The sequence below is a fragment of the Pinus tabuliformis genome, chromosome 3_1 (assembly GCF_031772625.1).
Source record: "Pinus tabuliformis cultivar Carrire ecotype Pingquan chromosome 3_1, CPIR1, whole genome shotgun sequence".
Taxonomy (NCBI): domain Eukaryota; kingdom Viridiplantae; phylum Streptophyta; class Pinopsida; order Pinales; family Pinaceae; genus Pinus; species Pinus tabuliformis.
In genome coordinates, this window is record NC_142301.1 from 113,004,820 (window position 1) to 113,031,619 (window position 26,800).

Below are 26,800 nucleotides of genomic sequence, written 5' to 3' on the forward strand. Positions count from 1 at the left end.
TTGACATTCTTTCCACTCTACACTTGTGAATCTAAATAACCAGAATGAAATATTAAAAGCTCTTTGGAGAACACAAATAAACATTGAAACAATTAATAAAACACAGATAAGCATTCACGCAATTAATAAGCATGTCATCAAAGTGGCCAAGGCCTATTATATACACACAAAAAAAATTTAACAAATCAATGATCAAAGTGGCCGAGGCATGTCATAATTAAAGCGTTGCAACGTTATTGCATGTCCTATTAGCTCCCAGGCAAACAAAAACAATAATGGACTCTGGCTTTATCTAAATCCATAAATAGAGATGGAGTTTGGCTTTATCTAAACAAACAACAAAAGATCTATCTAAGTACACATCCAATCCAAACACCAAAAACAATGACAACGACAACCAACATCCATCTTCGGTGCAACACCATACAGACCCTTCCTGAGTCCTAAACACAAACACACACTCAACTAACAATTTTATGATTAGCAACAAACTAGATCTTAGACTTTTGTGATCCATATTGATGATGAAGATATATTTCGGATTAATCACATATGTGAGATTTAGTCGATGTTTCGAATCATCTAATGTGCTTCATCCTCGGGACAAAGGTGAAAAAATCAATCTACCCATAAGTTTAAATAGCAAAGATGTATCCATGTCCAAAAAAATCAATCTACCCATAAGTTTAAATAGCAAAGATGCATTCATGTCCAAAGTTAGCCGTTAGGAAATTAACTATTAAGAATTAGTTAAAAGAAGAATAAATTTTTATTTTTTTATTAATATATATATATATATATATATAGAGATATATTTATTTATTAAATTAAATTAGTTATATGAAGAATAAATAAAAGTAGTATTTAATTATAAACTAATACTTAGATGTTAAAAAGTAGTTGTTATGAGCTAGCTGTTAGATATTAGATAATGGAACACTAGTAATTTATTAATTAATTAAATTTCTTTATTAATATATTTATTCTTTTTATTATCATTATTATTAAATTAAATTAGATAAATAAAATTGCAATTAAAATTTATTATATATGTACATTGTTAATAAAATCAGATTTAAAAATATAAAATAAAAATAAAAATGGGCAATCAAAGGAATCCAGCTTTTGCTCAATTTTTAACCATCATCCCTATTGAGATTGATGGCATGTTTCTCAATCTCAATAGCTTCTTTGAGTTTCCTGTGATGAAAGTGGTAAACCCTTGCAATAAGTCGAGAATCCTCAATGCTAACATGGTGTTTAAATTTCTTCGCATATTCAGCTAAACTTGAGAAGCAGGAACAATTGTGTTTAATGTTTGTTGTGTGCTCTTGGATTCTTTAGATAATAGAACGAACAACATTTTTTTATTTATTAAAAGAAAAATTGCTTACCTACATCATCATTTTCAAAAAGTAAGATATTTTTTTCAATTCATGAAAAATACGGGAAAATTAAATCATGCGAGTCTTTTTAAATAGATCATCATTTTTGATACGGGACAATTAAATCATGCGAGTCTTTTTAAATAGATCATCATTTTCAAAAAGTATGAGATTTTTCTCAATTCATGAAAAATACGCGACAACTAAATCATTTTAATAGTAAGAAAGGCTCATGTTTCTTTCACTCTACAAGAATTATAGTACATTCAACTCATTATATGGATTTGAATGTCAAATTATATGATATAATGGTTATCAATAAAATTTTGCACAGGATATTGTTAATCAATTTTAAGACTCCGAGCTTCTCTTTAATGAGTTACAATCGATGGACTTACATAGAGGTCATATCATCTTTGTGAGAAGAAATTGGTGGGCTTCACATTGTGTTATCTCAATAGTCAAAGGATGCATTTTGTTATAAATAAATAAATTATAATTATAATTATGTGGTACTGTAGGCCAGCCAGCATGTTAGTTTTATATTCTATATTATTTGTCAACTTCTATACATATGGTTGGGATCTGAGCCATTCATTATATTTTGTCCAGCCTCAAGTTCTTGGTCCACCAATTAAGGATTGGATCGAGAGCACTTTGCTGGTCCGGGCATAATGAGCGAATACTTTTTAGTATTAAATATCCTTGATCTTCTTGCTCATTTGCATCATAAATAAAGAATCAAGGAGGGCCCCATTGCTTTGGGCCATTGTCGACTTTTTGAAGTTTCTTACTTTGGCTCAAGGCTTGGGGGCCATCAAGGCTCAAGACTCAAGGAGGGGCCATCAAGGCTTCAACCCGTCGGGCAAGTTCCTTATTCATTTTCAGTGGTCTTGCCCGACGGGTTGAAGCCTTGATGGACCCCTCCTAGAGCCTCGATGGCCCCAGCCTTGAGCCAAAGTAAGAAACTTCAAAAACTCAATCAATAAAAGGTTTAAAACGCAAACCAATATTCAAATATATTTTTGAAACTTAACAGGAAGTGAAAACAAATGATTTCCAATAAAATACTCTACTTTTAAATATTCCAATGGATAAAAGGCCAGCCAAGTAGAAAAATGACCACCTCTCACCGTACTGAACAATGTAATGGATGCAAAATAGTGCAGAAATAATCTTCCCATCTCTTTTAGGGACGCAATGGTAATGAGAATATTCTTTGCACCAGACACATACTTCTGGGTGGTAAAGTCACCCAGGTAAATTTTCCAATAATATAAAGAACCAAAGTTATTGCTCTCCAAGTTTGTTCTCTTATTGCTTGATCGATCTCTCACTGAAGCATTAAAATAATCAGCCTTAATTATTAACAGAAGCAATTCCAACAGTAAATGGTAAGTTCTTTGAAGAGAAGAGATGTCAAAATCACAATCATCAATTCAAATTTTGAATGGAGTTGACTACCAAAATGGACTGTTATGGAGCCTGTCTATTATCAAACTAAACCGCGCTGCTTGAACACTTCTAAAATACTTGTGCCAATTTTTGCTGGAGATTCAACAACTGTGACTCCTGCTTCTCGTAAGATCTGAATTTTGTCTTGGGCTGTACCTTTTCCTCCAGATATAATTGCTGTAATTCAAACAAAAACCAGTAGAGATTGTCAAAGTTTAAAAAAGTGTTGATTAAAAAGTAAATACAATTGGACAGGTACTAAATTTAACAGCAGAAAAGTAACACCTTATTTCAGAGGAAATCATCACCTAAATCAGAGCAGAGTGAAATATGAGCACCTTCATGTAAAAACTATGCAACAAAAAAATAATTGATTCCCTGTACAAACTCATCAGTTGTATAGTACTTATAGCATATTTATTTTCCAAGCAAAACTTCATGGGAAAACCCATAGAATGCTTTACCACATTTGTGAGCATCCCTACTAAACCCGAGCACCTGCTGGCACAGGACTAGCCAAATGCCAAAACATTGACAACAACCAATTGAGCTAACCCCTTGTGCTATATATTATTTATATGGATACTACAATGGTTTGGATAAATAGACCTGTGTGTCGATCAATCGGGGCTCAAAATATAGCATACTAGATTTATTTAGCATATGGTTCCTGCCTATTCTCAAATTGGGTGCCTGGTATTTGATTTACAAGATTCAACAAACTTTTTACACCTACTGGGCCACAAAAAACCATGCCTCATTACCATAATGAACATTAAGCTACATGGAAAAACCTAAAAACTGCCATTAGTCTCTCGTTTAAGCAAAGCCTCATGAACGTATCCACCCAATGATAATTGGAGTAAAACCTCCAATCCCTTGCAGGACAATTATCGTCAGTCTCTATTGTTTCCTGAACATTTTTTTTCAGAAAAGCAGTGATGTGGAACTAACTTTTAAAAATATAAATTACTAAACCAAAATTTTAGTTGAAAGCAATTATAAAAAACTAATCCAACAGGCAACCAATTTGTGATCAGTGCAGGGTAGGATTATATGTGCAGTGGAAACCATTAGAGAACGAACATGATGCCTCACAAATTGTTATGTAACCAGATCACAAAACAAAAGAAGAGAAAGATCGACAACTTGAAAATAAGTCTCTTCGAGGGGGCAACCTCATTTTACATCAAATAAATGAACAATTCTTGAATGATAAAATGACAAAACCATGTTGGTACACAACCATAACAATTGTGGGCTTCTATGGACCACAACAATAACAATATGGGGACTACACTAGTATTATAGGGACCTAACATGCCTCTCTCCTTCAAAAAAGTGTTGTCCTCAATGATTGAGTAGTTTTGGATGCTTCTATATAAAATACTCATCCTCCCATGTGGAATCTTCAGCGAGTCAGTTCTTCCACTTAATGAGATACTCTGAAATTAATCGATTTTGTAGCTTCTTGGTTCTTGTTTCCATGATTGCTTCAGGCTCCAATATGATTTTTCCTTCCTCGTCAAGTTCTAGCAAATATTGTTTGAACTGGAAGCTTGTCACCTAAAACCTTCTTTAAGCATGAAACATGGAAAATTGGGTGTACTCGGGAAGATGCAAACAGTGCCAATTTGTATGTCATAGTACCAATCTTTTGCAACACCTTGTAAGGACCATCGTACTTGGGTGATAATTCATTATCCTTCTTAGCTTGCTTGAGGGACATTTGTTTGTATGGTTGTAGCCGTAAAAATACCCAATCGCCTATGTCAAAACTTCTTTCACTTGGATGTTGATATGTCTGTTGTTTCATTTGATTCTATGCCAGAGTCAGGGTATCCTTTAAGAGTTGGAGAACTTGTTGTTAATGCTCGATGTGATCTTCCACTGCTTCAACCTTGTAATTTTTTCCTCAATATGATGCAATAGACAGTTGATGATATCCATAAAGTGCCATAAATGGGGTCTTTTTTGCTGCGGTATGGAAGGAAGTGTTATACCACCATTCTGTCAAGGGTAACCACTTGACCCTTTGTGTTTGTTTATCAGATACAAAGTAACGAAGATATTCTTCGAAACATTTATTCACTATCTCAGTTTGCGAGTCAAACAGAGGATGATAAGATGAACTATGAGCTAACTGAGTACCAAGACAAGAAAATAATTATGTCCAAAAATTTCAATGAAAATGGGATCTATGTCACTTACAATAATCTTTGAGTCTCCATGTAGTTTTTGAATTGTTTCCATAAATGCAGTTGCGACTATATTGGCTTTGAAAGGATAAGATAATGCACAAAAGTGTGCATACTTGGTAAGTCTATCAACTACCACCATGATGACACTCTTTCCTTCAAATATGGGTAAACCTGTGATAAAATCCATTGAGACCTCCCAACATTGACTTGGAATGGCTAAAGGTTGTAACATACCTGGGGTTTTAATTGTCTCAACTTTATTTTGTTGCCAAACCAAACATTCTGCCATGAAATTTTGAATATCAGATCTAAGGTCATCCCAAAACAAATTCTTCTTGACGCTGTGGTAAGTTTTTAAAAATCCTGAGTGCCCTCCTAAAGGAGAGGTGTGCAATTCCAAAAGAATCGTTTGTTTGATTCGGGAGTTCTTACATAGATATAAGTGATCATTGTACCATAATGAATCATTTTTCCAAATAAATGTATCAAATGTACGGGGATCTCTCTGCAAATTTTGAATGAGTGTCCACACCTCTTCATCGTTCTTCCATTCATTCCTTGCTTCAATTATCCAATCACGTTGGACAATAGAAATGGCATAGAGCAATACCTCCACATCCTCATCCCTTCTTGAGAGTGCATCTACAACAACATTTTGCTTCTCTTTTTTGTAGATGATTTCAAAGTCATAACCCAACATCTTTATGACCCATTTTTGTTGCTCTTCTGAAGATGATCTTTGTTCCAAAAAGCATTTAAGACTATCATGCTCTGTTTTTACCTTGAAGTGCCTTCCCATTAGGTAAGGGCGCCATTGCTTCAAGGCATGTAGTAGCCAACATTTCATTTTCATAAATACGTTTGTGTAAATACTTTCCTTTGATTGGAGAAACTTTCAAAAGCAATGGGTCTAAAGGTTTTTGTGAAGTCTGGTGTAGCTAAGACTAGAGCTTGGCACATTGTCTCTTTAAGATGTTCAAAGGCCATAGTTGCTTCTAGAGTCCAAAAAAAAGCATCTTTCTTCAATAATGTTGTTAGAGGTGTTGCTATTTTCCTATAATTCGAAACAAACTTGCAATAATATCCTGCCAACCCGAAAAACCCTCGAATATGCTTTAGGGTTGAGAGGATTTCTCATTCCTTAATGGTTTTAATTTTGTTAGGGTCTACCTTAACACCCTCATGAGGTACAATATAACCCAAATATTCTATTGGAAAATGTAACTAGGTTTTCGTCTTCATAATTGTATTTGAGTCATCTTGTAACGTACTTGTCAAATGAAAGCAAAGAGAATTTTTATTATTGATTTAATTGACTTATTAAAGCATGGGTTTCATGCTTGGGTCAATTGTTATAGGTCAAGCCTCCATTGTAGGCTTTAGGATTATTTATATGGGTCAAAGTCAATTTGTTTATTGGTCAAAGACTCCTCCATCAAGTCTCCTTCTATTGGCTTCAATAAGATCATCATCAAGTCGGCTACATCTAATTGAACTCAAGTCGGCCTCATCATAAATGTAGACACAGTTGTTCATGAAGTAATGTCGGCTCTTTTATTATGGACAAACTACTATATATACTAGCCTATACCTTGCTCCACAACCCAGAAAGAAGCTCACATATATCTCAGAAGAAAGGTTCGGATTATCTCTAAAATTGCAGTTCGGATATCACAGTATGGTAGTGCGGATTTCGGTGCAAATACAATGAGAAGGATTCGATGTGACAACAATGAGAAGGCTTGTTCTTTTGACAGTTTCAGTGACATCACAGTGAGCAATTCAGATTACAGAGAGGATGTTTCGATGTCACAATAGAGCTCGGATTAGGCACAGGGATGATCTTGGTAACCACAGTTCAGTGTTATTACCAAATGGTTTCAATGTTGCTATAATGACAAGGTCTAGATGCAGTGAAGAAGGTTTCAATGCTACCAAAGTGACAAGGTCTTACAGTGAGACGATTTCGTTTCTATCACAATGATAAGGACTCGGTGCTCTCGCAATTACAAGGGTGACTTGATGGAGGATGTCTTGAATGTAAGGGTCTTGGTCATCTCATCTTGAATCTATTGAAGGAAGAATTTTGACAGAGTTTTCCCCAAAGAGTGGGGTTTTTCCCTGGCAGTGTGCCTACATCTTGTGTACACTTTTATTTGTTGCTTGGCATTAGTCTTGATGAGAAGAAACGATAAATTGAAAGAACTAATAATAATAACGAAAACATCACAAGATAATGTCATTAATAAGGGAAATCATTTTACTACCAACTCCTTGGATTTCCCAACATGGTTTCAAAGCTATGGTCATTGTCAAAGGCAGTTTAAAGAAGGGCAATTTTGGGATAATGAACCTAAACTACAATGAGCATATTAAAGACACCGAAAAGGAGGAGGTTCAGATGTCTCAATAAAACAATCCGATCATTCGAGAGAACGAGATTGTAGAATTTCAATGAATGCACAATACAACAAAGGAGTAACTTCACTATCAATTGCAAAAATATTCTCGACATACAAGTGTGGAATGACAATAAAAACAAGAGACAAAAATTTTGGTTTATTACAGTGAAAAAAATCGAACCATGAACTGAAGTTTTGTGTATGGATAATCATTGCTTGGGCTATATCTACAACAAGGACTAGGTTACTACCTCTATAATGGCGAAGACACGGATGACACTACAAGAATATAAAAACTTTGACATAAGTTATCAAATAGAACCAAAGCATGAAGTTGTGTCATCTCATCCGAAGTCAGTCCTATAGTCTTGAGGATCTGATTAGATAAGTTTGAAGCACAAGGTACCAACACAAGGAAAATCAAGTACTAAGATGCACTTAAAATCAGTGGCAAAGGTATGTAATTCACAAGGTACGTATGTGTTTTAATTTCTATTATCTAGAAATGGTTGAATAAAGATAGTACTCCCTAGATATCATACGAAAAACCTCATATTAGAACCTTAATACATGTTCTCTAGAGTTTACAAATGATCTAGGATGTCAAGTAAAAGGTCCTACTAATGATTGAGAAGATGAACAACTTATCATAGAATTCCATCCTCCATGATTATGTAAAAGATCTAACTTTAAAAAAAAATGAATTACGTCCTTGGTATCACATGTGTTTGTAAGTATGTACTACAGGTATAAAAGATGATGGCTTAGTACAAAGAAGACACTTCAAGGAATCCTTCCAAGGTCTATTAGGGAAACATCTGCTATATTCTCAAGGTGTATGGAAGGCGGCCTCCCAAGACAAGGTTTGTCAAGGAAAAAAGGTATGCGTTAAACTACAAAACATTGATTTTCTTTATAATACATATTTATTAATTCGATAATCTATTACTAACATTCTTATGTCCAGCCATATTGAATCATAATGATTCTTGTTTTGGGTGATTCATCACTTGATAAATCTACCCCCCCCCCTTATATTCTTAATTGACTTCATAGAACCCTAGAGAGGTTCTCTGGAAAAACCTAACCTAAGGGTATGCTAATGTTAATGTCTGAAACCCTAAAACTGCTTAGGGTTATTGAGAAAAGCTATTTGAAGTTTTGTTAATGATGTCATGTTTGGGGTTGCGATATGATCATGAAAACCCTAACTTGTTAGGGTTGAAATGATGTTGATTGAAATCCCAAACCTTTGAAGTTTTTGTTATATTAGGGTTTTATTTGCTATGTCATGAAACCCTAGATCCTTAGGGTTTGGTTGGGTTGCTATAAGAAAAACCCTTGTTATATATTTAGAGTCCTAGGAATGAAACCCTAGCCTGGTCTAGGTCGGTATATGTCTATTGTATTAATGTTGCCTGACATATTATGTGCTTATGCTTGATGATGAAGTCCTAGATATGCATGTGTGTTGACCTAATTATTAATGGTCATTAGTCCTAGGGTTTGGAAACAAGCCCTAGTCAAAGTTTGATGGTCTATGATGTTGTTGTTTGGAAAATCTAGGGTTTAGCAGCTAAAACTTAGTAGTAGTTAAATTCTCTACTATGTATAATAGTCTGGAATTATGAATCTATATAGTGATTGTTGAGAGTTTGTAGATGGAAACCTAGGGTTTACATCAAACCCTAGTAGATGTTAGTCATGATGTTGATTAAGTTGTGATTGGTTTTGATTGTTGAAGCTCATGTATGAAATCTAGGATATGTATGAAATCCTAGTGAGGAGTCTAACATATGAATTCTGATAATTGTTAGACACATTACTTGTTTGAAGTATTTCTAGGGTTTGCTATATGAAAGAACTTGTCATCTCGTTAAAAGAAAATTGAAATGAGTTTAATATTTTGAGTTGTTGATGTGATTTAGTGTTTGTAACTAAACTTGGGCAAGAAGTTGAAGTATTGAAGTATAGTCTCTTGTTGATTATCTTTGTAAAGTCTAAAAACTTCCCTGGTTATAAGATTTTGATATGGCTAACTTCATGTGTTTATAAATTTTGGTTCTACTTGATATCTAAGTTGTGCAAGTACAGCATCTTCAAGTTGGTGAAGATGATCATAAGTAAAGTTGATGTGATAAGCATGATATATGAATGACACTGATAAGGATGGAAGCCATGAAAGATTTTCTGATGTCGCAAAGAAGAAGTAGAACTCCCTAAGTTAAGAGGAAGTCTGGATGAAATCTCCCTAGGATAAGAGGAGGGTTGGGAATATTCCTTGTATAGGAATAATTAGATCCTCTCTGTTTAAGAGGGAGTGACAGATATAACTCTCTACTTCATGTGTCATGCACTAGACCTAGGACTAATAGCCGTAAGTTTTAGTAAAGGCCATGAGTGAGAGAAGGAAATCGGAGAATGCATTTTGAGGTGTTGCTAAAAGAAGGACAGCAGGATCCAATTGAAGAATATGTTGTTGCATATGAAGTAGGAAAGGAAAATATAACTGAGGAATCTTCTGTCAAAGATTCGGCTGATAGTCCTACTATGAAAAGTTTAGAAGCAACATCAAAGTTTTCTAGACCCCGAAGGCTTGTATTTGATTATGTACATGTGAAAGTATATTATTGATTAGGGTTGTGATTGTACAGGTAAATCTCTCTAAGGTTTTGATAGCATGTTGGTTACCAATCAGTTTGATCGGGAGAGATTTGTTGTCTTTGACCTGCTGGATCAAGGAGTGTTGAGGCTTTGTGAGTGAAGCATTGCCTAGGAGGACATATGGTCGGCATTTTGTGTTGATGTCTAGGTCCCAAAGTTAAAAGGGTGGTGTTGGTCATTGAGCTATGACACACACCTAGATCCTTGGGTTGATGGTTAGTAAGTAAGCCTGATGGTACCTAGAGAGGCTAAAAGCTTGAGTCCATCTTAGTCCCACCCGGATAGATTGCCCTGGTCAGGAATCTAGTCCATGGCATTGTGGTGCCTAAATTGTTGAGAGACCAATGGATAGATTTCCCTAGTCAGGAATCTAGTCCATGGCATTGTGGTGCCTAAACTTCTTCATAGATGATGTGGTTTGAGATCTTCCATGTACCTCTTTCGTTATATGTAAATATGAATACCTCCCTAGTTAAGAGGGAGTGTTGGAAAATGTAGCTAGGTTCGGTCTTCATAATTGTATTTGAGTCATCTTGTAATGTACTTGTCAAAAGAAAGCAAAAAGAATTTTTATTATTGATTTAATTGACTTATTAAAGCATGGGTTTCATGTTTGGGTCAATTGTTATAGGTCAAGCCTCCATTGTAGTTTAGGATTATTTATATGGGTCAAAGTCAATTTGTTTATTGGTCAAAGACTCGTCCATCAAGTCTCCTTCTATTGGCTTCAATAAGATCATCATCAAGTCGGCTACATCTAACTGAACTCAAGTCGACCTCATCATAAATGTAGACAAAGTTGTTGATGAAGTAATGTCGGCTCTTTTATTATGGACAAAGGTTCAGATTATCTCTAAAATTGCAGTTTGGATATCACAGTATCGTAGTGCGGATTTCGGTGCAAATACAATGAGAAGGATTTGATGTGACAATAGTGAGAAGGCTTGTTCTTTTGACAGTTTCGGTGACATCACAATGAGCAGTTCAAATTATCAAAGGATGTTTCGTCTCGGTAACCACAGTCGGTGCTATTACTAGATGGTTCTGGTGTTGCTACAATGACAAGGTCTAGATGCAGTGAAGAAGGTTTCGATGTTGCCAAAGTGACAAGGTCTTATAGTGAGATGATTTCATTGCTATCACAATGATAAGGACTCAGTGCTCTCACAATTACAAGGATGACTTGATGGAGATGTCTTGATTGTAAGAGTCTTGGTTGTCTCAACTTGAATCTACTGAAGGAAGAATTTTGACTGGGTTTTCCCCAAAGAGTGGGGTTTTACCCTGGCAGCATGCCTACATCTTGTGTACACTTTTATTTGTTGCTTGGCATTAGTCTTGATGATAAGAAACAATAAATTGAAAGAACTAATAATAATAACGAAAACATCACAAGATATTGTCATTAATAAGGGAAATCATTTAACTGCCAACTCCTTGGATTTCCCAACATATTCCACCTCTTGTACCCCAAAGAAATATTTGGAGGGTTTTACATACAATTGTTTCTCCTCCAATACTTTAAGCACCCTGTCAACATGTTGAACATGATCTTTCTGAGACTTGTTCTAGATTAGTATATCATCAAAAAATACTAACACAAATTTTCAAAGAAAGGGTTTAAAAGTGGAATTCATCAAACTTTGAAATGTGGAAGGTGCACTATTAAAGCCAAAAGGCATGACCAAAAATTCATAATGACCTTCATGAGTTCTGAATGTTTTGTTTGGAATGTTTTTTGTCTTCATTCTAATTTGATAATATCTTAAATAAAGATCCAAATTGGTGAGGTAAATTGCTGCATGTAATTCATCCAACAATTCATCAACAATGGGAATGGGAAATCTTTTTTGTGCACTAATACTACTAGAGGAGAAAGAACTTTGGCTAGGTCGAATTATGCCTGCCTCTAGCATTTCTGTAACCATATGTTCAATTTCACTCTTTTGGGCATAGGGATATTTGTAAGGTCCGATGTTTGGAGGAAGACTTCCTGGAATCAAGTGAATAACATGATCATGATTGTGAATAGGTGGGAAACCTTTGGGAGTCTTAAATACCTTGGAATTATTGTCCATGACTCTTAGGAGATCTAGAGAAATGGGTGATTTCAATGTTTGAACATCAAGTGAGCATAATTGTCCAATTACGCCTTATTGTCCTTTCTTCAAAAGCTTTGTCATGCCATTAGAGCTAATTATCTTCCTTGGTTTCCCTGTGATACCCCTTAATTCAATTTCCTTTCCTTCCCAAGAAAAATTCTTGAAAATTAAAAACTATCTTCCCCAAAGAGTGTAACCATTGGACTCCTAATACAACATCAGCACCACCCATTAGAATGGAAAACATTGGATTATTCAATATATATTCCCCCATGGTTAGCTTGATATTATGGCAATTCCCTAAGCAATTTATAGTTCCTGCATTTGCAACCATCACTTGACACTTTCGTGTTGAATATAGAAAGCTATTCAATTCTTTGACTGCCTTGCAATGAATAAAATTATGGGTACTACCCGAATCAATCAGCACTATTACCTTTTTCTTCTTGATGTATCCTTCTATCTTGAGAGTTTTAGGAGTTGTAATTCTCGCCAATGCATTACAAGATATTGTCGGATTCATTTCTTCTTTATCTTGGGTTGGTTCCTGGTGTATATCCTCTTCTTTTGATGTTTATTTCTCATTTTCTTCCTCCTTTTCACAATCTATGTAAAATAATTTCTTTTCAACACACTTATGACCTTTAGTGTATTTGCTATCACAACTGTAACAAAGCCTTTTTGCTCTTTTTCCCTCCAATTGTTGTGGCATCAACCTAATAGGTTGTGGGAGGCTAGGAGCATCAACACTTCCATCTTTATAGTTGTGAGTGGTAGACCTCTGTGTTGCCATTATTTTTCTTTCAACTTTTCTTGTCAGCTTGAATGCGTTTTCCAATGAATTAGGTTCCCAAAGGCGAACCTCATGTTGGTTGTTATCCTTTAAAGTCCCTATGAAGACATCAATCAGAGGCTCCTCTGGAATATCAGTGACCTTGATATTCAACCTTTGGAAGTTTTGAATGTGCTCTGCCATTGAACCTTTTTGTTTGAGATTTATCAATTGGCTAAAGAAATTATTGCTCTTTTTATCCTCATAATGTGCAATCAAAACCTCCATAAAAATTGTCCAAGTGACTAGTGCTTTACGAGAACAAAGCCATCGATACCATACAATTTGATTGGGTTCTAAATATAAAGATGCAATGTGTACATTTTGTGTGTGTTGCACATCGTGTAGATCAAAGAACTGCTCCATTTGTAGTATCCAAGTTACCATATCCTTGTCATCAAACTTCCTCATATCGATCTTTGGAATGTGGTTGGTCTTCAACATAGATTTTCTCTACAATCATGATTCACAATCCTTTTGTTCCCATAATGAGTTTCACAGGATACCTTGCCGCCATTAGAAAGCATATCTCGTACCAGCTTTGTCAAACCTTCCATTTCTACTTTTGAAACATCCTTCAAACCTTCCATGTCTCTTTTTATTTTTAATTATAAACCGTCCATGTCCCATTTTAAACCATTCATTATCGCTTCCAATTCAATTTTTGTTACTCTTTGCGAGAGTGAAATTTGTTGCAATTGGTCTTGTAATTTTGCTATATCATGTTGCATTTCTTCCTCTTCTTCATGCGTCATAGTAGAGATTTCTATTGCCTTACTGGGTGTATCCATTTTCTTTGTTTTGGGGCATTTTAAAACCAAATAATGATAACTAATCTTCAATATGTCCTTTGAATCACTTCAAACTTATTTTTCAAACAAATGTTATGAAAATTTTAAAAGAGTACACATATTTTTCTGACTTGTAGGAGCTCGAACTTGAAACTATTGTATCTTTGTAATTTCAACCTCCCAAGATCTGAAATTTCTTCCTGTGGTAGCCCTTTGTGTCCTCTTTCCAACACCACCAATTAGACTGAGATTGGATTCTTCAAGGTAAAGTTAGGCCAAATCTCCCAAAATAACCTACGTATGGACTGGTTCGGTAGAGCGAACTTGTACGGAATGCCATGTGTCATTGTTTTAGCCTTCGGCCCTGAAAATGCTACCCAAGAAACTAGAGTTTGTGCACTCTCAGCCACTTTTCACGAAACTCAGTTTGGATACCCGAAACGAAAGTTATGTCGATTTTCCCCGACACCTATTTGAGACAAAATTTTGGTGCATACAAAAACCCTAACTTCCTTGAATCATATCTTCGAGACTATAGTGAACCAAGCTCTGAAATATTTACACGATGTTCACCACGATTTTTGCTCCACGTGGACCAAGATGACCTGTTTGAAGCAGCAAAACCCTAGGATCCAAATGTTGAAGAATGAAGGGCATTGGTGTTTGTTAGGATTCTTCACTGCTTGATAACAACTTGTGATGCACTTTTACAATTATCTTAACATGATCTTCTTCTTATTATTATAGTGTGTGTTTCATCAAATTGCTATCAAATCAAAAAGACAAGAACACAATGTTGGCTCTCTGCCAAGGCCAAAACCTCTCTCTTAGAGAGGAAAACCCTTTGGTAAGTTTCTCTTAATGAAGCTTCTTATTGACTAATGCCAAACCCTAGACCCTTGACTAGGATGTCCTCCAAGCACAAGTCAAGTCCTTCCTCTTTTTTGCACTATGTTCCCTGGCACGTAGACTTCCTGCTTCTGACACTTTGCTCCCCAATGCTTCATCATTTTTCTTTGTTGCTTTGTCTAGAGATAAACCTTGGTTATGTTAGCTTCTTGATGAGATATTCTTCTTCCTTTCTTCAAGATGTCCTTTCACTTAAGGAGACACCCTTCTCTTAATCCAACGAGATTCTTCTTGAGATAGGTATGCAAACTTGATGTGATTGAACAACAGCCCTTGTTTTGCCATGTATGGTAGGAACCCTAGAGAATTAGGGTCCTTTTCCTTTGCTAGAGAGATAGGCTCCCTCGCTAGGCTTGGGAGTCCTTGTAGACTTGATTTCTCGCCCAAACAATGATATTTCATGCACTGTTCTCTAGCTGTTGTTATGCCGCAAACTTACTATTGGAATTACTGAGAGGGGGGTGAATCAGTGTTTCTTTTCAATTGTTACTTTTACCAGTTAAATCAATTATATTTAGAACACAAAATGAACAATAGGAATAAATACCTTTATTAATATAATTTTTACAATAAATCAGGGACAATATATCTAGGGCTCCAACCCATTGCCAGGCACCAACTTGGTCTTTTGTGAGGCTCCAACCTCTAGGGCACCGACCCTGTCTTGTCAAGGCACCAACCTTGGATTTAGGAGCACCAACTCCAAGGACACCAATCCTTCCAATTCTGAGGCACCAACCCCAAGGGCTCGACCCTATCTTATCAAGGCACCAACCTTGTTTGTTCGAGGCTCCAACCTTCAGGGCACCAACCCTTTGGGCTCCAACCCACTGCTATATTTTGTCTAGATATGTTTGATAGTAATTCTCTGCTCCCAAAATCTTCTTCACTGAATTCTGTCAATCTACAGCTTCACTGCTACATCAATGACAATCTTTCTTCATATGAAGGAGTCTTCACAACTCTTCATATTGCCCAAACAGAATCTCCAAGTCACATCATGATGACTAACACACCATGGTCTTCAATAGTCTTTACACAATTGTCAATGTATCTTCAATGATCTGCACACACACAACTCTCTGTTTCAACCCTCTGTTCTAATTGTCGCGATAATTGCTTCAGGAGTAATTGCTTCAGAAGAGTGACTGTCGCGGCTTCAGGTTGTGCGTACAATTATAAAACAACCTTGTCTTATGCAGTGTCTTTAACAAATCGCGGGCTATGCTTCTATGGATTCATTATAAGTCTGAACTTTCAATGATTAACCCAGTCAACAGAATTCTTTTACCTTCGTCTTTCGTTGGACCTTCGGCTTCCTCTGCACTCACTCAACCTTCAGTTTTCTTTCTATTGTTCCTTCATGTTCACGAGTTGTGAATTGGCGTTCTGTTCTATGATCGATGCACACAATCGATGGTTAGAAATGATACGTCTTAACTTATATTTATATGGGTTTCACCAATGACCAAAAGACACGTTTATTGGAAGGAGGTCGACTTGTATATTAAAACATATTGAAGAGTATAACATCCATAGACTTGATTATTCACAAAAACCATATAAGAGAGGCTATACCCACAGGGAGGTCCCACATGCCACGTCACTACCTCAATCGCAATCGCAACTTTTGGAGGTCTTTTACAAGTTGTGCCCATAACATAGCCGATGGTCGATTGCCCCCACTAGATGCGATATTATATTAAACTGTTTTGATAAACCCGTTGGGTCCACCACTTTATCGCAATCGTAATTTCATAAGACTCCCGCTATCGCAACTTTATGAAAAATCCACATTAATAGAGGTCCCCACACACCACGTCATGGCTTTAATCTCGCAATCACAACTTCACGAGAATCCCGCAATCACAACATTTCATATCACCGATATTCACATATCACCCTGTAGCGAATGTGATATTTAATACACTATTTTAATAAATTCATCGGGTCTATCGCAAATTGGCGGTTCAGGGTCCACGCCCTTATTGCAATCGGCAGTCCGCAATACTATTGCAATCGGCAGTTTAGTCGTGTTAACCCTTAAGACTTGTGATATGACTCCCGACGAGGCAGACGCAATATTACATAAGGGTGTATTCTCATGGAGCTGTCGGGTCCGCATATTATATCGCAATCAGCTTTTTAACATTACATCCCTTTAAGACTTTGTGATACCTTCTGATGTGGCGAACGCAATATTTCATTAAGGAGTATTGTAATGGCGGGTTCGCAATACACATATCGCAATGAGCGGATTTGGGGCGGTGATACATAATAAATTTCATGGTTCACGATTTGCGATGGATGCGATATTGTATTAAGGCGTATTGCAATGGAACCATCGGGTCCGCAATACATATCGCAGTCGGAGGATTTGAATGTAACAAGGCTTCAAGACTTGCGACGCGATGGATGCGATATTTCAATAAAACTATTTTGGTCCGTAGCATATGTCGCAATCGGAGCTTTAGTCAATATGATATGATTTGGTTCTTTATTAGATATTTCATCAATATCACTGTTGGGTTCTTAGCTCCTTCAATATCATTGTTTTCTTCCTTCTGACACTTTCTGCTTCTGTGGCTTCTCTTCACTCCTATGACTTCGGATAGCAATATGGGGTTCTTAGCTCTTGTGACTTCTCTTCACTTCTCTTCACTCTTCCATTCTTCCGATAGTTCTTCTTCCAATGGCTTCCCTGATGGCTTTCCTCCTTGGCTTCTTGCTCCTGTTGCTTCACGAATCTGCTTCTCCTTGGCTTCACATCATCATTTGGTATCCTAGAATATTGCCATATTGACATCAATGACAATCGAGATCAACACTTACCCTCCTCTTCTTCGCACATGTGATTGTTTCTAGCCCTAGAAACGGTCTTCTTCACTTCGACCTTCTTCCTCCTTCCTTCGCTTGTCTTGTAGACCCTTTAGACTAGGCTTTTCCCTCACTTTCTCGACTACTTTACTTTTCTGATTTCAAATATTGATGGAGGACATTGAGGGGGAGTGGATAGCCTCTATATATAGAGGATTGTCCCTCCATTAGGTTGAATTAGGCCGACATGATTTCTTTAGGCCGACTTGACTGTTTCTTCATCATTTTCATCATTTAGCTTCCTTTTGGAGGACATTGTTGCATGGAGAGAGCTTGCACTTGTCTTGGAGGTATTCCTTTGACCTTATATAATATTATACATAGTGTAACATGCCCTCTAAGGGTCTTACATAAATACATTGACACTTGCTTCCTAGAAGCACTTAAACATGTGCTTGACCTACTTTAACGAGCAAGAAACTCATTAACAAATAATATAAAATATTTTCTCTTTGCTTGAACAAATACAAATGTCAAAATTACATTTATGAAGACTGAACCTAGTTACACTTTCTTCAACACCAAAGCTCTGATACCAAGTGTTACATAACCAAATCACAAAATAGAAGAAGAGATAGATCAATGTTGAAAATAAGCCTCTTCCAAGGGGAAACCTCCTTTTACATCAAATAAATGAACAATTCTTGGATGATACAAATGACAAGAACCCCTTGGTATATATAGGAGTCTAAAAGGTCACAATATAATAAGGGCCTACATAACAATAATAATGTAAGGGCACAACAATAACAATAATGGGCTTCTATTGGGCACAACAATAACAATATGGGGGCTACATGGGGCACAACAATAACAATATGGGGGGCTACACTAGTTTTATAAGGACCTAACACACATAGATCTTTGCACCAATTAAACCTTCAATTAACACTTACCAATTTTGAGTTGTTTAAGTCTTTATATAAATCTCATAAGGAACCAATTTGAACAATTTTTTTAAGGTTCGCCAAATTTCAAACCTCGAAGTTCAAATCTGGGGAACCCTGTGACACAGGCTTACATAAATCTCGTAAGAAACCAATCTACTTACATTTTACTTAGATGTTTGCTCTAACATCAAAGTTCATTTCCAACCAAAAAGAAAGGAAGTTATATCAAAAAATATGGATGACCAAAACAGACTAGAGGATATTGCCAAGATATGACATAGAAATCGGAAAGCTAGGTTCAACATAATGAACTTTGGAATTACAAACGACTAAGCATACGATGCATCAGTTGCTTGTGAATCATTGGCAATAAATTGGCATGGTCTAAAGTCATAGACTTGTGAATCATTAGCAATCAATTGGGAGGTATTATTTGGGGGAGTTATATGAGGGGATAGGGACACCACTCATATGGAATTGCCTGACAGTGTGGTATGGGGAGGCGATATGGAGGTATAATTGGATGGAGGGGCGAAGATAATATGGCAGGGTTATATATATTAAAACCGATACGGTGTTAGATATTAAAATGCAATTGATGCAACTAACAGTGTGGTTAACCAAGCAACAGGCACAGTAATGCAGTATTATGCAACGGGCAACCTGGTTATATAACTGGACAACTTGGTATGGGAAGACCGGTGGTTTACAGGGCCACGATGGGAGGAGTGGTGTGAGGAGCATGGTATGGGAGCGCGGTGGTAACTGGTGGGAGGAGCAGTGTGAGGAGCATGGTATGGGAGCGCGGTGGTAACCGGTGGGAGGATTATATTGTTGAAAATTCAGTAGGGCAATGAATATGTTAATTCTCTTCAACTCGATAATTGTTTGTGTTACCTTTTTACTTATTAGCTTTGTTCCTTATTATTATAATGTGAGAAACATCAAATAGCTACCAAAACAATAAGAACAGTGACACAGTATATAGGCTGCAAGCTAGGGCCAAAACCCCTCCTCTTGAGGGGAAAACCCTTAAATCTCTTCTCTTCTTATGGATCTTTCAATTGACGAATACCAAGACCTTATGACTCAGACCAATACCCTCCAAGATCAAGATCAACCACTTGAGATAATGTGAAAACCTTGTACTAGCCAAACCCAGTTAAATATCTTCCTATTGCACCAACTTGGCCTCCTACTGCAAGAACTTCGACCTCCTACTGCAGATCTGAAATTTCGACTTCCCTACAACTGCTGCTGCCACACGTGGGAACTTCGATCTTCTTCCTAGAGCCTTCTTTTGTCCTTCGCTTGCCTTTCCTTGTGACTTAGGGCTTGAGAGATACCCTTAGTAGCCTTCATTTGCCTTCTTTCCTTCCTTCCTTCCAAGATCAAACTAGATGAAACCCTTGCACAGAAACCCTAGCTTTCTCTAGCACGTGAGAGAGAGAAAACTAACCCAAAACACTTCGTCCTTCTTCGACCTCTTCTTCATCCTTATTTTGATCCTCTTCTTCGCCTTCTTCTTTTCATAGAATGAGAGATGAGTGAGAGTCTCTTTGGAGGACGAGTTCCTCTCCTTGTATAGGCTTCTTCAAGGGGTAGATGTGGCTCTTCAATTAGGTTGACTTGATCTTGGAGGGTATTCTAACACTTTAAAACAATGATATATTTTCTTTACATGTTACAATGTGCCCATTGGGGTCTTCAATATATGACAATGACTCTTTTGACTTCTTGACCTAGGACAAACCCTAGAAGCACTCAATGGGTGCTTGACCTACAAAATAAAAGAACTTGAGCATGAAACCCATGCTCCAATAATAATAATTTATTTTCATTTTACAAAAGATACACTTCATACTTATGAAGACCGAACCTAATTACACATTTTTCAACATATAGCACGGGAGGAAGGGAGTAACATATGACAGCGTTCAACGTGATGGTGGTTAGTGGTTGCAGCAAGGGATTGTTACACTCCTCAAATCGATGAGGGGTGAGCGGATGTGTGTGTAAAGTATACTGCAACGCGACCAGCGTTCAACGTAATACAAAACTGGTATGGTAAGCTATCAGAGCCGGTACTTTCACTCAAAGCCTAACAGCTTGAAGGTTGATCCTTAGAACACAAATGGCAAAACCAAAGAAGAAAGCCTCCAATCCTCCTCAAGATGTTTCTTCCTCAACCATGAAAACTGAAGACAATCAAATTGGGAAGGTTCCATTGTTCAATGGAAACTTTGATCTATGGAAGATAAGAATGAGAAATTTCTTAATGGCTCAAGGCGTTGGAGTATGGGAATCAATGATTACAGATAGCACAATGGACAATGAATTCAAGGAGTACAATACAAGAGAAATGAAGACAATTTTGAATGGACTACCAAATTCTATAAAGGCCAATTTGGAAAAGTGTTCGTCAGCAAAAGATATATGGGACAAACTTCATGACCTTCACTCAAAAGGAGCATTGACCTTAACCTCTAGTCAAGAAGATGATGGAAAGCAAGAAGGAAATCTAGAACCATCAAGGAAGCTAGAAATAAGAATGATGACATCGAGGTCAAAGAAGACCTAAAAGAAGAAGAAATCAAAGAAGGCATTGAAGAAGATCTCCTAACTAAACTTATAGCTTCCATGGAAGAGATTAACAGTTTGAAAAAGGAAAATGAGGAACTTAAGAAGAAAGCGCAAGATGGTGACCAAGACAAGACAAGGACGGAACTTGACCTTTTCAAGCTTCAAGTACAAGAAAGAGATGGGGAACTCACCAAACTTAAAGAGGAATTTCATCAAAACAAAATAAAGCATCATGAAGAAGTCATATCCATGACAAATCAATTGGATAAGACAAAGAAAAGGGAAGAAACTTTGTCAAGCCACCTTGAACAAAGACTCAAGAGCTTGAACAAACTTGAAGCAGAGATTGGTCAATACAAGGAAGAGGTCTCCTCCCCTAAATCTCAACTAGAAGAAGCAAGGAAACAAGCACAAGGAGCTGAGAAGGTGATGGAAGCTTTGGCATTCATAGAAGGACAAGTTGATGAAGCAAAAAAGGAGAGAAACACCATGATATGCCAACTAGAAGAAAAGGGTGATGACATCACCAAGTTAAGATCAAAAATCACTTTTCCTAAGGCCTAATCATGTGAAGCAATCAAGATGAAGGAAGAAATGGAGATCATTCTATCAAAGAAGGATGAAGAATGCAAGAAAATGAAGGAAGAAATTGTCTTTCTTCAAAAGGAAGTTTACTTGTTGAATAAGAACTTGAAAAGTTCTCAAACCCTAGATGACATCCTAAGTCATCAAAGGTCTCCCCTTGACAAATTAGGTCTTGGCTATGCAGGTAAATCCTCAAGCAACAATGATAATGTTTCAAACAACAAGGATGTTAGGAAGGCAGAAAGAAATGTTGATGCTCCCAATTCCAGCAAAGGCAAGGAGAAGAGTCAAAACCATAGTTTTAAAACTCCGACTCCAACTCCGACTCGACCGAGGATCGACTCCAACTCCGACTCGACCGAGGATCGACTCCGACTCCGACTCCGAAACGGTAATGACTTGGCCGGCTCGATTTCAATGACTCGGTCGTTGTAAAAAATACATTAAATATTTATTTTTTTTATAAAAAAACATAATTTTAAAGATTTTCATTCATGTTTCCAAACACACAGCATTATAATATAGATGGAAGACAACATATGATCAAAGTAGGCTCATGAACCAATCCATCATATCAAAATGGTACCCAATGGCAATACATAGTCAATTGTCATACATGATCAAAGACTCAAAACAAAAAACACATAACCAAGGAGGCTAGAAATGGCCTCTACAACAAAAGTAAATTGTGACCAGACTCCAGTATTAGTACTACTAGCTAGTAGCTACTGCCAGAGGAGCCAAGATCATGTCGATCAATCTCTGGATCATCATCAGAGTCAGACAGGGGGCCCCATGGCTCCTCATCATCATCATCATCTCCAACTGCAACTGTAGAAGTGGTACCACTAGCAGGCTGTGCAACTGCAGCAGATGCAAGCTGAGATAGAGTAGATATGCAGTTGCGCTTCTGTCGTGGCTGAGCAGAGGAAGCACCTACAACTGGAGTCCTTGCTGGCTGTGAGACTGAGGCTGGTGGATTGGGATTTGCATTCAACTGAACAGCATGTTCAAATTCAACTGATGTCTCGATATTTAAATCTAAATCAAGATCCTCATTAGGATCAAACTCTGTTGGACGACTCTCCACTACCCAATCTGATGTTGGATCAATGTCTTCCAGCACAATGGGATCTGAATCAGGTCTTTTGTTCAGCAAATGGTTTCGTCTGAGCCGGAGGTTGTATTGGACATAAACTAGATCATTTAACCGTTTTTTATCCAAACAGTTTCTCTTCTTTGTGTGAATCCTCTCAAAGACAGACCAATTGCGCTCACACCCAGATGCACTGCAAGTTTGACTCAAAATACGAATTGCAAACCTTTGCAATTCAGGACAATGGCCACCAAAGGCCTCCCACCATTGTGCTGCAAAAAACATAGGAGTGTAATGAGTTAGCTCAACAAAATTACAAATTATATCTATGTTTCGAATTATAAACGATTTAACAAACTTTAAAAAAAAAAGTAAAACTATTAAGAATTTGAAAATTGAAATTTTTGTTTACCTGGCTCATCTGCTTCTCTTGCAATCTTTGCTAGGTTCTTCCCAAAGATACCTGATGCATTGTTGAAGGTTGTGACCTGTCGGTGTATCTCCAGCTGATCAGACTCCAATGGGATCATGCGATCAATGCAATCAATCAGTCCATCTCTGACCTCCCCCCTCAAAGCTCCTGACTCCTTAGCTTTATAATGATACCGTGGGTTCAAAAAATACCCAGTTGCATGTATAGGGCGATGGAGTTGATTGTTCCATCTTTCATCAATGATTGCCCAAATGGGCCCATACTTTGCCACTCTATCCTTGTATATCGTCTTTATTTGCTCCTTTGCTTGATCCATAGCCTCATAAATGAAGCCCATAGCCAACCTTTCCCCACCCACCAACCGCAACACCTTAACTAGTGGCTCAGCAAGCTTCACAATCTCTGCTGCCTTTCTCCAAAAAGTTTCTTCAAAGACATTCCTTTTCAATTCTTTGCCTTCTGGTTTGTTAGACCAATTGCTTTGATTCCATTCATCACTGGAAAACATCTTTTGCAAGTTTCTATGTTGGGAAAGCATAGATTGCAATGTCAAAAAATGTGTAGCAAATCTAGTGATGGTAGGCCTAATAATATCCTTGCCCCCAGTGTGTTTCCTCATGAGGCTCAAAATCAATGTATGATTGTAGATAAATTTTGTTATGCTTTTGGCATGATCTACAGTGTTTTTGACCCAATCTATTTTTCCAATATCCTCAAGCATGAGGTCTATGCAATGTGCAGCACATGGGGTCCAAAAGATGGTCTTGTGTTTTTCCTCTAACAGTTTACCAGCAAGAACATAGTTAGAGGCATTATCTGTGATGATTTGAACAACATTAGCCACCCCCACCTCCTCAACAACCTGATCCAATAGGTTAAACAACAAGTGGCCATCTTTTACCTTATCAGATGCATCAACTGATTTTAAAAACATGGTTCCCCATGGGAAGAAGACAAGAAAGTTTATGATGGTACGGTTTCTTTGATCAGTCCATCCATCTGACATGATGGTACATCCTGTTCTTGCCCATGAGTCCTTGAACTCTTTCAAATACTCATTAATGGATTGAATTTCTTTCTGCAAATGATACCCCCTTAGCTCATGCATAGTAGGGCCTTTGAAGCCTTTTCCAGCAGCATGTATGGCATCAAACATAGGCTCATAATATGGTGAAAGGGCAGCATTAAAGGGGATATCAGCATCATACCACCATCTAGCCATGTACTCACAAGCAGTCTCCCTCAATTCTTTCTTCCAATGGTCATCTAAAGTGGGTTGCATTTGACTTTTACTAACTTCAGGACCATGTGCATCTGATGGAGAGGAGGGAGTGAAATAACTTTTGATAGTCACATCACCCTTTTTCATTCTACCCTTTCCCTTATCTTGAACAGAACCAAAAGAGGGAGGAACATATCGGAAAGGGTTGGATGTATCAATTTGAGGGATAGAGGAAGAACCCTCAAAATCATAATGGGGGTTGGTAGCCATCATTTTTTGTATCTCCCTCTTCCTCCCAATTTCAGCCTGTATGTCTCTTTGCCTAGCCTTATCATCTCTACATTTCTCAAAGCTGGCCAACAATTGCTTCCTAATCTCCCCAATTTCTGGTGACGTACATGGGGTAATTTGGCCTCTAATCCCTGCCAAGTGTTGTTTCAGCCTATTAATGCCCCCAGGACCTTCCTTAATTTTCCTAAGGCAAAATTTGCATTGCATTTGACTATCAATCATTTCAACATATGCTCAAGCAGGATCTCTTGCTCTAGGTGTCGTTTTTTGACTAGGAAATGAAAGCAAACAATTTTAAAATGAAAAAAAAAATAAAAAAAAATCGATTCAATGTTCATTTCTTCGACAAAAACCACTCTCTAGGCTTTCTAGATATGCACCTAAAATTGAATAAGCAAAAACAGATTTATAGAGGTGAAAAAAAATACCTCCAGGCACAAACTGCCTCCTCAAGCTTGCTCCAAGAAGCAGCTCCTTAATGCTACTCCAAATGGCTGCCCAAGAAGCTCCTCAGAGTCCAGCTACAATGCTCCCCCAAGACTCCTCACTGCTGCTCCAAAAACAAGCTCAAGAACTGCTCACTAACTCTCAAAGAAGTTCTCACTCAAATGCATGAGATTGCTGTGAGAGAATGAGAGCATTTGAGTGTGTTAAATAGGGTTTGGGAGGGGGAAATGGACCCCAAATAACATTTAGCTAATTCATATAACACCTTGGAGTCAAAACCAATCAGAAAACAACTTAAAAATTCATTAAAATAATGTTAAATCGTTGTTTTACTTGGGTTACGGGCCGTTGTTTGTGACTCATCCGAGTCAATACGGAAACGGCCGAGTTGGCCGAGTCAACCATGAATCGGCCGAGTCAGCCAATGAGTCGTTTCTTCAACCGAGCCAATCCTGAGGGCAATGAAACGGATCAACTCGGCCATTTCCGTTTCAAAACGGCCGAATTTTAAAACTATGGTCAAAACAACTATCGAAGAAATCCTACTCCAAGGAGACTTGCAGAGGGTATCAAAAATATAAAAGGCAATGAATATCATCAAAGAATCCCAAGGCAAAAAGACTTCAGAAGTACATCAAGGAAATTTTCATCTCCCAGGTAACAAAGTATATTTCTTGGTTATTGCTATTCTTGTACAAACTTTGGGCACATTGCAAAATATTGTAGGGCATATCACAAAGACAAATATAATGGTCCCCGTCAATCTCCTAGAAGCAATTTTACAAGTAGAAGTCATGATTCCTCATTCATGAACAAGATGGAGTGCTTCAATTGCCATAACATTGGACATATGGCACGTGCTTGTAACTCGACTTGGGTCCCTACACAAGTTAGAACCATGACAACCAAGAGAGAAAAGAAAGTTACACAAATATGGAGAAATAAGCAAATTGGATATGAAAGTCTCTTGGACACTCCAGCCAACAAAACATGTTGTTGATTTGATGAAGGCATCCTTGACAGATGTGATATCCCAAGTGTTTGATGATAAAAGGAGACCATGCATAAAGTTAGGGGGAGTTCTTGATCATTCTTGAAGCTAGAAGTGTTTATGCAGGCGGGGGGGGTTGGTTCATGACATGAAGAAATGTAAACACATCTATCATGGACCACATTGCCAGAAGGAAGAGCACCATGACAGGTGGAGTAACATACCTATGAAGAACTACTATTGATGAAGAAAAGAAGCAGCTTGACATGGGGAGTACTTGGGCACCCCATTTAACATTGATGTCAAAGGGGGAGAGAATGTTGGAAAGGCAAGAATATTGCCATCAATGACAAAGGGGAAGATCATTAATCAAGGTTGTCATTGATGTCAATATGGCATTGGACGAGACAGCAAATATTCTTGAGATGCATGGTTCTAGATGATGATGTCATAACTCTTTTTTGATAAGGATGCCATCAATGAAGATGTCAAACCACTAATGAAGAAGTCCTAAGAAGTTCTTGAACTAACTATAATGTTGTATGTACCTTGATGATCTAGACCTTAACCCTTGATGACATATGGAGGACTACCTTGGAACTTTCCTAATGATGCTGGACTATGACTGCACTAGTATATGATGA

At 37.4% G+C, this 26,800-nt stretch overlaps 1 protein-coding gene across 2 annotated transcripts in view; it reads right to left on the reverse strand.

The window, feature by feature from the left end:
* Window positions 1–2,423: 2,423 nt before the first annotated feature.
* LOC149186035 (succinate--CoA ligase [ADP-forming] subunit alpha-2, mitochondrial) overlaps window positions 2,424–26,800 on the reverse strand; it is a 230,683-nt gene continuing 206,306 nt past the window's right edge. The window contains exons 7-8 of one of the 2 annotated variants that reach the window (XM_089410865.1): window positions 2,850–3,017; window positions 2,424–2,721 (exon numbers count right to left, since the gene is read on the reverse strand). In XM_089410865.1, coding sequence (XP_089266991.1) covers window positions 2,881–3,017 — 137 coding nt within the window. In that variant the 3' untranslated portion in view covers window positions 2,424–2,721; window positions 2,850–2,880. Of the gene's footprint in view, window positions 3,018–26,800 lie in introns of both variants that reach the window. The other variant, XM_089410864.1, reaches the window with a different exon arrangement.